Consider the following 12,161-nt stretch of genomic DNA (forward strand, 5'->3'; position numbering starts at 1 on the left):
GATGAGACAAGGACACCCCTACCGACCAAGCCCTACCTAACCCGGGCGACGCTAGGCCAATTGTGCGTCGCCCCACGGACCTCCCGGTCGCGGCCGGTTACGACAGAGCCTGGGCGCGAACCCAGGACTCTGAAGGCACAGCTGGCGCTGCAGTACAGCGCCCTTAACCACTGCGCCACCCGGGAGGCCTGGTTTTTATTTATTTTTAGTATTTTCTACATTGTAGAATAATACTGAAGACATCAAAACTATGAAATAACACATATGGAATCATGTAGTCACCAAGAAAGTGTTAAACAAATCAAAATATATTTGAGATTTGAGATTCTTCATAGTAGCCACCCTTTGCCTTGACGGGGGCTTTGCACACTCTTGGCATTCTCTCAACCAGCTTCATGAGGTAGTCACCTGGAATACATTTCAAATAACAGGTGTGCTTTGTTAAAAGTGAATTTGTAGAATTTCAAATCAAATCACATCAAATTTATTTGTCACATACACATGGTTAGCAGATGTTAATGCGAGTGTAGCGAAATGCTTGTGCTTCTAGTTCCGACAGTGCAGTAATAACCAAAAAACAAAAAAACTGCATAGTTTCCTAGGAACGCGAAGCGAGGCGGCCATCTCTGTCGGTGCTGGAAGTCCTTTATTTCCTTCTTAATGCGTTTTTTTGCCAATCAGTTGTGTTGTGACAAGGTAGGGGTGGTATATAGAAGATTTGGTAAAAGACCAAGTCCATATTATGGCAAGAACCGCTCAAATAAGCAAAGAGAAACTACAGACCATCATTACTTTAAGACATGAAGGTCAGTCAATCCAGAAAGAGTTTTGTAAAAAGTAAAAAAAAAAAAAAAAAGTAAAGACACCCCTTCAAATTAGTGGATTCGGCTATTTCAGCCACACCCGTTGCTGACAGGTATATAAAATCAAGCACACAACCATGCAATCTCCATAGACAAACATTGGCAGTAGAATGGCCTTACTGAAGAGGTTAGTGACTTTCAACGTGGCACTGTCATAGGATGCCACCTTTCCAACAAGTCAGTTTGTCAACTTTCTGCCCTTGTTGAGCTGCCCCGGTCAACTGTAAGTGCTGTTATTGTGAAGTGGAAACATCTAGGATCAATAATGGCTCAGCCGTGAAGTAGCAGGCCACACGAGCTCACAGAATGGGACCGCCGAGTGCTGAGCCACGTAGTGCGTAAAAATCAGCTGTCCTCAGTTGCAACCCTCAGCTTCATGAAATGGGTTTCCATGGCCAAGCAGCCGCACACAAGCCTAAGATTACCATGCGCAATGCCAAGCGTAGGCTGAAGCGTAGGCTGAAGTGGTGTACAGCACGCCACCATGGGACTCTGGAGCAGTGGAAACGCCTTCTCTGGAGTGATGAATCACGCTTCACAATCTGGCAGTCCAACGGACTAATCTGGGTTTGGCGGATGCAAGGAGAATGCTACCTACCCCAATGCATAGTGCCAACTGTAAAGAATAATGGTCTGGGGCTGTTTTTCATAGTTAAGGCTAGGCCCCTGGCCTGCACAGTCAACCCCATCAAACACCTTTGGGATGAATTGGAACGCTGACTGCGAGCCAGACCTAATCACCCAACATCAGAGCCCGACCTCACTAATGCTCTTGTGGCTGAATGGAAGAAAGTCCCCACAGCAATGTTCCAACATCTATGTAATTTTCATTATTGGACATAAAATGCCAGGAAATTATATTGAAAGTACATTTACATTTTAGTAATTTAGCACACTCTCTTTTCCAAAATTACTTACAGTAGTGAGCTCCAAGTGATTATAATTTTTGAAATCTGTTCCCAAGTATTCCCATGTGTAAGTAGAGGGATATGTGATCGTACCCCGATGTTACCAAGGCATGAAATTATTGTGTTTTTGTAAAATACTGTATCTGTTAAGGATTCTTGTGGTCAATTTGCAGTGTATCAATTATTTAGAGCTATGTCCCGGCACCCCGACCAAGGAGAAATCAGCCCACGGCTGAATGTAATTGGGGACCCCTGCCGTGGAGGCCTATCCTTGAATGAAATGTTGCGGGAGAGATCTTCAAAGGAGAGATATACAGGAACCAAAATTGATGACATGAGTATAATGGAGGACAGAGAGTTAAGCTATTCAGTTAGGACCTTTCGAAACCTCCCGCAAGTCAATTTTCCCTTGCATAACCAAACAGTGTCTGTACAACATGTACACACTTACGTACATTCAAACACACCTGCGCTCTTCGTCACAGGTCTGTAGCAAACGTGCTCCCTGGCACTTTCACTCTTCCTCATTTTCAATGTTTGGGATGTCTGTCCTTTATAGAGTGTGCTCTCTCTCTCTCTCTCTCTCTCTCTCTCTCTCTCTCTATATATATATATATATATATATATATATTCCCTCTCTCTATTCTTCCCACCTGCTGTGCTTCTCCCACCCCACCCTATATTCCCTGACCATTCTTTTCTTTCACATGGTAAACTAACTCCTCCTTGCCCCTCCTATGAGACAATGCTATGGTCTCACCCCCCCCACCTTCAGACCAATAGAGTCTCCTGATCAGTCTTAAAGGCCCTTCCCATTTGACCCCACAAGCGCAAAGCTGTGAGCTTGAGGCTTCTAAGCGTCCAGGCCCCTCATCTTTCTCCCATTGTCCTGTTGGTACCACCACACGCTATATATGTTAGATGCTACCTCAAGGACAAAGTCAGTAACACAGACATACACATTCCTTAAGCTTCAGCTGAGCTTTGTTTTTCAAGAATTTCAAATGTTTGTTCCTTTTGGAGTATTTGCTATGTGAGGTCTGGAGCATGTGGAGGGAAGACCACCCCTGAAGGGAAGAACAACAACAGATGAATGGGTGCAACCATATTGTCTCCTCGCCACTCACCCATCTTCCCCTCCCCTCCCCTGTCGTCATGGCGTCAGCCAATGAGGTGCCTGGGAGTTGGCGGTCAGTGTTGTCTAGGTTCATTTAATTTAACAGTTGGTGTGGGTGTGGGGCCGATAGTTGAGGGGGGTTGAAGGGGCAAATGTGAGTTAAGTGTTGGGTGGGGGAGTATGTAGATGTGGGGGTTGGGTGGATGGTTACCTCTATTGATGTATTGATTTGCGGGACAGGGACTTTGATGGATGAAAAAGGGTTTTCGCCGAGGAGGAAAAGTACCAGGAGCTTGGTGGCCTTGGTAGTTCTGCTCACTGCACCATCCCACATTCTCCCCTAACCCCCCAGACCAGCCCGCCCCCATCACACCAGGCCGAAATCTCAATTCAAAGGCTCACCCATCCCCCCTCACAAATAGACTACCGTGGGTGGTGAAGCCTGAAGCTCGGCCATGATCTTGGCTGTTGATTTGGTGGCTTTCACAAGTTTACCCAAAATGGCCAAAACGATTTCTTTTCGAGACTTTGTGGTGGCCTTCGAGTAACTGAACCATTCTATGTGGCTAAAGAGTCGTTAGTGCCTTAATGGTTACAGCACATTCAACCCATTGCTGAACTACCATCCAACCGTGTTGCACAGGAAACAGGAACATCTTAGCCTCATCCCCAAAATGCCCTGAAACCTTTCGGAATGTTGCTGGTCTTGAAAACAACCTGTGCCGTGTTTGTATTTGGTGGCTTTATGGTAATATATGTGTAGAATGTCATTTACCTGAGGCCCATGAGCTTAGATTTGCCCTTCCATGTGTTTTGTCGTGCAGAGCCCGAGAGGCGAGGCAGGGAATTTTTATTGGGTTGTGTCTCTCCTGGGTGTGGAAACTAGGGTTCAGAGGTCACCAGGGGATTGCCACATATTAACCCTTTACAAACCAGCAGAGCAGTGAGCTGCCCCTCCCGTATGACCCCTGGCGCCCGTTCTCTCCTCTACACACACACCAAACACATACACAACCTCTCACATAGATCATTAGAGCTCCCTCTAGAGTTTCAATCAGGACGCTGGCAACCAATTCCCAGCTCTGTGTTTCAGTTGCCCTTAGGCACACAGATCTAGCATCCGCTTACCCTCTAAAATCTGGTGGTAGATGCGACCTTACATCTAGGTGTGACGTCATCCTACTCCCAGACAGAGATCCTAAGGGGTTAAATCAGGAAAATTGGATAGGCTACTAATACCTACCTGCTACCCCTCCCTGTCCTCTTTTCTCTCCTTTCTATATTCCCCTGATCTCCTCCACTTTGCCTTCTCTGTGGCCAAATCTTTGAATACATCTGTGAGTACTACTTTGGTACTGAGTGGTTCAATATATAAGTTATTCAGCTTGTTTGTTTATTCTTGTATTTTGGGGAACCTTGATGTTGTTATGGCAGTTGTTCTCCCCCTGCTCCAGTTCTTTCTCTCTCACTCCTATTTGCACCTTGTGACACTCTGTCCCTTTCTCGCATGCGTTCCCCTGCAGTCAACTCACTCTCGCTTAATGCCAACCTCACACACTCTCTCCCTCTACTATACTCCGTAATAGTTTGACTCTCTCTCTCCCTCTCTCTCTCTCTCTTTCTCTCTCTCTCTGAGTCCAGGCCAGCAACAGGCAGCGGGATATGCAAGCTGGCAGATGCTGATGAGCTGAGAAACACACACACACACACACACACACACACACACACACACACACACACACACACACACACACTTTCAGCGTTGCTCATGTGTACTGAACCAGGATGTTTAAGCCTGAAACACAAGACTGCCAACCGTGTGTGTCTGTCTGTCTTTTTTGACAGCTTGTCATAACTTTCAATGGAGCATTGGCGGTCAGTACAATGGAGCTCATCGTTTTTTTTTATGGTCACAGACTTCTCAGTTGAGAGGCTCAAAGTATTGGAGTTGTACATATATAAAATATATGGAGTAGTGACACCGATGCTCTTTCCTCTCACAGTTGCTGCAGGCAAACTGTGATACACTGGTATTTTATGATGCTGAACTGCGAACCAGAGAACCCAATCATGCTGCTGATTCAATGAAATAAAGAATGACGTTTGATCAGTTTGGTAAATTGTAGGTTTACAATAACAAATATTCCGAATTGGATGGTTAATTGAGTAATAATGCCCGAGAAACTGGTGTTTGGAGGATATATTTAGAACCCAGTCGTTCGTTCTAAATGTTCTATTGCCACACTGGCTGGCAACGTTCTTATCCCTTGCTTGCTAGCTAGCCAACTACGGCTAACTTACAGTCATGTCAAGAAATGCAGCCAGAATAACAGCAAAGTAACTGCATTTGCATTCTAGTGACAGTTATTTGGATACATCCATAACAATGAGCTAATGAGGCACGATTTCGCCTGGCATAAAAAAGGTGGTCACTCATCAGGACGCTGTTGTTCAGAGGAGCTAGACAACAACACAATCACTTCAAACTGAAGCTGGAAAGATTGCAAACTAGCTGCACTTCGTTTCATTTTAAATTTTTTCAATTGACAGTTGTTTATATCTATAAAAAATGATGCCAGCTGATTCATGATTTAGACTGGCTGAGAAACGCAGCCTGCTTGTCTGTCTTGTCCCGACTCCCGACACGTTCATTATTATGGGACAGCTGGAGATTGAATTTCAATATTGAAAAATGTTGCAAATGTTGGAGAGACAGACAGCGAGGTTCATACAAATCTCCGCTGTTAAAAACTAAATGTTAGTCTAAAATAAATCTAAGATAATGTCTAGATGCTTTTTATAGTGGAGATCAAGTATATAAATTGCCTGGCTGGGGAGATGAGACAGTGGATTACGCAGTCAGATGGAACAGAGTAAATAGGCATTTTGATGTCATAGATTTAGCCCGTGGTAACTTGTGGAATAAACACCGGCTGGAATGAGGTTTCATCCAATCAGCATTCAGGATTAGAACCACCCATTGTATAATATAGTATAACCACACAACAGGTAATAGTTTAACCAAATCAATTTGACTGCATAAAATATGTAAATGTTTTACAGGATTGTTTGAGTTGAATATTTTCGAATAGTATTTCTCTCTCTTTCGCTCTCTCTCTTTCTCTCTTTCACTCTCTCTTTCTCTCTTTCACTCTCTCCTAGGACCAGGAAACTCCAGATCAGAAACATTCCTCCACACCTGCAGTGGGAGGTGAGTGCCCCTGGTTTGACCAGGACATAGTTTCACCATATCAAAATGTATCAATGGTCCGTTAGTGTCTCTCAACTAGTTAGTTTTACTTGGAGACGGAAAAGCATAGATTAGTCCCTGCTACAACAAAGGTAAGTAATCAGAAAAAAACATGTTCCGAACAGAATGTTCTGTGTAGCCGTCTGGGATATGAGTGAGTAAAGGGGGTAAAAGGCATTTAGATGAACTATGGCTGCGGGCATGAGCGTGTGTGTTCGTATGTGCATTTGTGTCTTTATTGTGTGTGTCTGTGTGAGTGTGTGCTGGCGTGGGCTTCGAGCGGCGCACGCTGCCGCTGACAGCTGGGCGAAGACAGGCCACATGTCTCTGCTAAGGCGGGGCTCTTTCGCTTTCTCTCTCTCTCTCTCTCTCTCTCTCTCTCTCTCTCTCTCTCTCTCTCTCTCCCTCCCTCTCTTTCTTTCCACTCCGTCCTGACGGACGCTCTCGCGCAGCGTGTAACTTCCATAGCTGGCCACACGAGGGTAACGTTTCTCCAGCCATGTTATAGCCCTGCACGTGAGCCACAGTACAGCAAGGAATAAAAAAAAAAAGAGGCCCAATGTCAGAGGTAGAAACAGCAGGGAAGTCAAACCAAGCTTCTGGACGGCCTCATATGTCATTTATCCAAGCGACATGCAGTAGTGGGTGCCACAATTATACGTATGGGGGGTCCCGGAAATCAAACCCATGATCCTGGCATTGCAAGCACCATGCTCTACCAACAGAGCTACACAGGACATCAGTGTCTGATTTAGACCAGGGAAGCATTTCTCTCCAGTCAGTAACACTAATCACTTAAGTGGCAGGTTGAAATGATGCAGACACTTTGACCCTTGAGGACTGGAACTGCTTCACACTGATGTAGCAAGTGAGACAAATAAGAGAACATTGGAGAAGCCCAGTTTAGGTGCAAATGTCTTAACATAACTATAATGAAATTGTGTTCTCCCCTCGCTAGGTGCTGGATGGTCTGCTGGCCCAATATGGAACCGTTGAGAACTGCGAACAAGGTAAGATACTGAAGTTACCTCTGGGGAAAAATAGAGTTATTCTGTCCTTTTCACAACCAGTCAGACTCCGCTCTGAACATCTCCAATCCAATGATAAGGCTTCCTGTACACACTCACTGGGTGAGATTATAATGCGATTCACAGTAACTCTTTGCACTTTGCTCAATGCTTTTGCGCCGCAAAAATGTCACTCACTGTTTTCTATCCCTGAGACCTGACCGGATCTGCTTACATATCCATCTGAGCTACAAAACAAAAGCAGATTCATAAAGCGTCTCAGAAAAGGAGTGCTGATCTAGGATCAGGTCCTACCTGTCCAGGTAATCTTAGTCATTACGATCTAAGAGGCACTCCTACTCTGAGGCGCTTTATGATCAGAGTTCTGACATTCCTTCTGTCGTCCAAGCACCTCTCTTCGTGAATACAGCTCATTAAGAAATAGCTTGAGTATACCAGTCTACCGGAAACACTGCGAGAGGGAAGTCTTTATGTCAGTGGTAAATCACTGCTTCTCAGTCCTTCTCTGTCAGCGAATCAGGTTTGATCAATGGGATATCCCATGCTCTGTCATAGGTCAATCAATATCAATAACTCTCAGTGCTCAACTGTTCAGGAAATGGAAAGGAGGTGGGTTTATAGCCTCTGACTTATGCAATCTCCCCTCCTCTCTCTCCTCTCTCTCTCTCCTTGCGTGTCTCTCTCTCGTCCCCTCTCCTCTCACTCTGGCTGCTTTTCTTAGTGAACACAGACAGTGAGACTGCGGTGGTCAACGTCACATATGGAACTCGGGAACATGCCAGACAGTAAGTCTCCCATAGTACATTAGATTTTCTATATCTCTACTTACAAATGTACCCACTCCATATCCTTTCACACCTTGCTCATCTGAATGTTTTTGTGTCCATATAATATAGGCCATTGAGCAGACGCATTTATCCAAAGGGACTTACAGTCATGAGTGCATACATTTGACATCCCAGGAATCAAACACACTATCCTGGCATTGCAAGCACCATGTTCTACCAACTGAGCTACAGAGGACCAGATGAACAAAGCGTATAGGGCTAAATTATGTCCAAATGTTTTTTCAATATTTGAACACTCATATCAAATCGAAGTTTATTTGTCACGTGTGCCGAACACAGCAGTGAAATGCTTACTTACAGGCCCTAACCAACAGTGCAATTTTTAAGTAAAAAATAGGTATTAGGTGAACAATAGATAAGTAAAGAATGTGTTTTCAGTCAACTTACCCGTTTAAAAAATAAAAATGACAGTTGACTGAGGCCGCTCTAGCATGGAAGACATTTGATCAACTGACTTGTTGGAAAGGTGGCATCCTATGATTTTACCATGTTAAAAGTCACTGAGCTCTTCAGTAAGGCTATTCTACTGGCAATGTTTGTCTATGGAGATTGTATGGCTGTGTGCTCAATTTTATACACCTGTCAGCAACGGGTGTGTCTGAAATCCACTAATTTGAACGGGTATCCACATACTTTTGTATATTTAGTGTATATATATATATATCCCTCGCTTGACCTCTAGTGGTATGATAGTAGGACTGCAGTTGGGGATTGCACTGCGCTGCAACAAAAATGATCAAAGATATTAAAGATGAACTACACACATGCAGCTGATGAATTTGGCCATAGTAGAAGGTTTCACTTAAGAAAAGCATTGTTTTGAGACATTTGGCTTTCAAGGTCCATTTTCTTTCAGTAAAATCAAATAAAACTCATTATAAAAATGTTTTCAGAAAATCTCATGGATAAATGACACAAACCACAGGAATTCTTTATTTCTCTTTTGTCATCTTTATAAACGACCATTTCTAGTTTTGTTGATATTGTCGATGTGTGATTAAATGTGAAATGTAACATCCACCTCTTTCTCCCAGGGCTATCCAGAAGCTGAACGGCTACGAGTTTGAGAACAATTCCTTGCGCGTCTCCTACATCCCAGATGAGACGTCCGATGTCGACTCCCAACGTGGCCAGGACAACAGTCGTCGCCCCGGTTACGGGTCCCGCGGCCCCCGTGGAGGTTCCCCGGGCTCAGGCATGCCTTCGAAACACCAGCACGCTGACATCCCCCTCCGACTCCTGGTGCCCACCCAATACGTGGGGGCCATCATCGGCAAGGAGGGTGCCACCATCCGCAACATCACCAAACAAACCCAGAGCAAGTGAGTACCAATATGACTTGACCAATATACTGTAAGTAACAGATGAGTACCAGAGAACCAGATCAAGTAAGTGCAAGTCACCGGTATGGCCTCTAAAAGAGAACATGTTGCTAGAATAGACCGAGCAAAGCCATTACTGATATGAGGCTTAACATCCCATCTTTGTTAATGTTTTGAAAGTGAGTATGAAAAGGTACTGGGAGCGTTGCACAACCCAAAGGGCTTTCGATTGAATTTAAACAAACCAAAAGTGCCCCGCCCACCTGTTTGTGGACACCATACTGTATGGTCAAACGGACTTTCCTGAGTTTTCCGTCCCTGCTAGAATTGACGTCCATCGCAAAGAGAATGCCGGCGCAGCTGAGAAGCCAATCAGCATCCACTCCACCCCTGAGGGCTGCTCCTCCGCCTGCCGTATGATCCTGGACATCATGCAACAGGAGGCTAAGGACACCAAGACGTGAGTGCAGTGTCCATGAAGCAGCTGTCAACCCTGCACAGTGTGACAACTTTAAAGTGACCCTCCAGCTATTTTGTAACTTTTCCCATTAAAAAACGGTATCTCCGATTGTGCTAGGGGTGGAGGTTTATGCATACAGTTAGGAAACGGTATATTTGGATTTTCTCCTGTGTTTAATCTCATACTGTGTTCTCCTCATCCTCTCAGTGCTGAAGAAGTACCCCTGAAGATCCTGGCTCACAATAACTTTGTAGGCCGACTGATCGGCAAGGAGGGGCGCAACCTGAAAAAAGTGGAGCAGGACACCGACACCAAGATTACCATCTCCCCGTTAGTCACACACATCTAAAAACATACACACACATCTACACACATCATGAAACACACAGGTCCCTGGTTATGTTTACGCAGAGCTGCCACGGTCAATTAGGAAAGATCATGCACCATGTGATTGAAACCTATGACTATATCTAATGACTGAGACTGATTAATTGTACAGTTGTACGGGCCTCCCGAGTGGCGCAGCGGTCTAAGGCACTGCTCCACAGTGCTACCACAGTGCTAGCTGTGTCACTACAAATCTGTGTCACAGCCGGCCGTGACCGGGAGACCCATGAAGCGGTGCACAATTGGCCCAGCCTCGTCCGGGGTAGGGGAGGGTTTGGCTGGCAGGGATGTCCTTGTCCCATCACGCTCTAGTGACTCCTGTGGCGTGCAGGGCGCTGACACGGTCGCCAGGTGTACAGTGTTTCTTCCGAAACATTGTTGCGGCTGGCTTCCCGAGTTAAGTGAGCAGTGTGTCAAAAATAGCTTGGTGGGGTTGTGTGTTGGAGGATGCATGGCTCTCGACCGTTGCCTCTCCCAGAGTCTGTATGGGAGTTACAGTGATGGGACTAGACTGTAACTACCAATTGAGGAGAAAAAAGGGGTAAAAAAATAGAACTATATTTACTGAGTGGTTTCTTCATTAGTGTAGTCTCCAATGATCACCTATGGTTGATTAACAGCGTTCCTTGTTCTTTTTCTCCCTCTGCTCCTCTCCCCTTCTTCTTTCTTATTCTACCCACTCTTCCTGTTTCTTATCTTCCTCCTTTTCCACCTGACCTGTCCCTCTTTCGTCTTCTCCTTCTCTTTCACTTCTCCCACCCTCTCTTCCTTCCCTCCGCACCTGTGCAGACTCCAGGACCTGACCGTGTACAACCCAGAGAGGACCATCACAGTGAAGGGACCCATCGAGGCCTGTTGTCTGGCCGAGACAGAGATCATGAAGAAAGTGCGTGAGGCCTATGACAATGACATGGCCGCCATGAATGTGAGTCAATGCTCAATAAAGTTACTGGCCTCCAATTCTCTTCAAAACACAATGGTCTCTCACATAGATCTTTCCCCTGGCCCTGGCACTTTAGGTTTCCACCTGTATTTGTTGACTTTAATAGCGAGAAATGCACATACAGTCATTGTCACATGCACTCAAACTATCATGCACTCTCAGTTCAGTTCCTTTGGCACTTACCTGCTTCTTGTCTCCAGCAACAGACTCATCTGATTCCCGGATTGAACCTTGGAGCGCTTGGACTTTTCCCCCCTTCCGGTTCCATGCCCCCTCCCCCACCAGGCAACTCTGCATCCCCCTACGGCTCTTTTGGGGTAAGTTCACAGGCTTCTATCTAAGCTAGTTGGGTTCCAGTCATTGAGCTTTAGCGCAGTTTGCTGTGTTTGCAAACGCTGATGCTAGCTCTCACAAACATTACTTCTGTCTGTCTCAGGGTTGGGTTATGGTGTGGCAATAACCTCTAGATCAGCGGGGTCAGATATTGGTTGGGCTGTGGTCATGTTGTGATATAGTTGTAACTGTTTCATGTCACCCTACAGGCCCCTGAGCAGGAGACAGTCCATGTGTACATCCCGGCCCAGGCGGTAGGAGCTATTATTGGCAAGAAGGGACAACATATAAAACAGCTGAGCCGCTTCGCTGGAGCATCAATCAAGGTGAGAAATTTACTAGGATACACAGACATTCGCTCACACAAGGAGTGAATGTCAATTGGTCAACGAGGAAAGATAATACACCAAGCTGATGTAAATAGTGCATTTCATCACCGCTCTGAAACTGATTCGAAAAAACAATGACTTTTTGAGACACCGATACTTGTACTTATCATGTCTCTATAAAGGACGTTACGCTGCTTGTTTAGCGGGTAACACTTCCTTCTGATTCGGCCCATACCTGGCTCAAACACAGGACCTCTGCCTTGCTAGCACACGTGACCGCCCTCCTGAAGCGTCTTGCCAGTCGGCGCCATGCGAAAAGCTCGCTATTCGCTGGCACAAGTGGGGAGACTTCAGGCTGAGGAGTCAGTTTTGC

The 12,161-nt window shown here is 45.5% G+C and overlaps 1 protein-coding gene across 4 annotated transcripts in view; it reads left to right on the forward strand.

Moving 5' to 3' along the window:
• Positions 1–12,161, forward strand: part of LOC139421101 (insulin-like growth factor 2 mRNA binding protein 1) — a 60,870-nt gene that overhangs the window by 42,047 nt on the left and 6,662 nt on the right. The window contains exons 3-11 of one of the 4 annotated variants that reach the window (XM_071171639.1): positions 6,051–6,099; positions 7,097–7,148; positions 7,888–7,951; positions 9,049–9,336; positions 9,662–9,796; positions 10,004–10,126; positions 10,973–11,108; positions 11,327–11,443; positions 11,669–11,785. In XM_071171639.1, the coding sequence (XP_071027740.1) occupies positions 6,051–6,099; positions 7,097–7,148; positions 7,888–7,951; positions 9,049–9,336; positions 9,662–9,796; positions 10,004–10,126; positions 10,973–11,108; positions 11,327–11,443; positions 11,669–11,785 (1,081 nt within the window). The remainder of the gene's footprint in view (positions 1–6,050; positions 6,100–7,096; positions 7,149–7,887; positions 7,952–9,048; positions 9,337–9,661; positions 9,797–10,003; positions 10,127–10,972; positions 11,109–11,326; positions 11,444–11,668; positions 11,786–12,161) is intronic. The other 3 variants (XM_071171640.1, XM_071171643.1, XM_071171642.1) reach the window with 3 other exon arrangements.

Source organism: Oncorhynchus clarkii, chromosome 12 (assembly GCF_045791955.1).
Source record: "Oncorhynchus clarkii lewisi isolate Uvic-CL-2024 chromosome 12, UVic_Ocla_1.0, whole genome shotgun sequence".
Taxonomy (NCBI): Eukaryota; Metazoa; Chordata; class Actinopteri; order Salmoniformes; family Salmonidae; genus Oncorhynchus; species Oncorhynchus clarkii.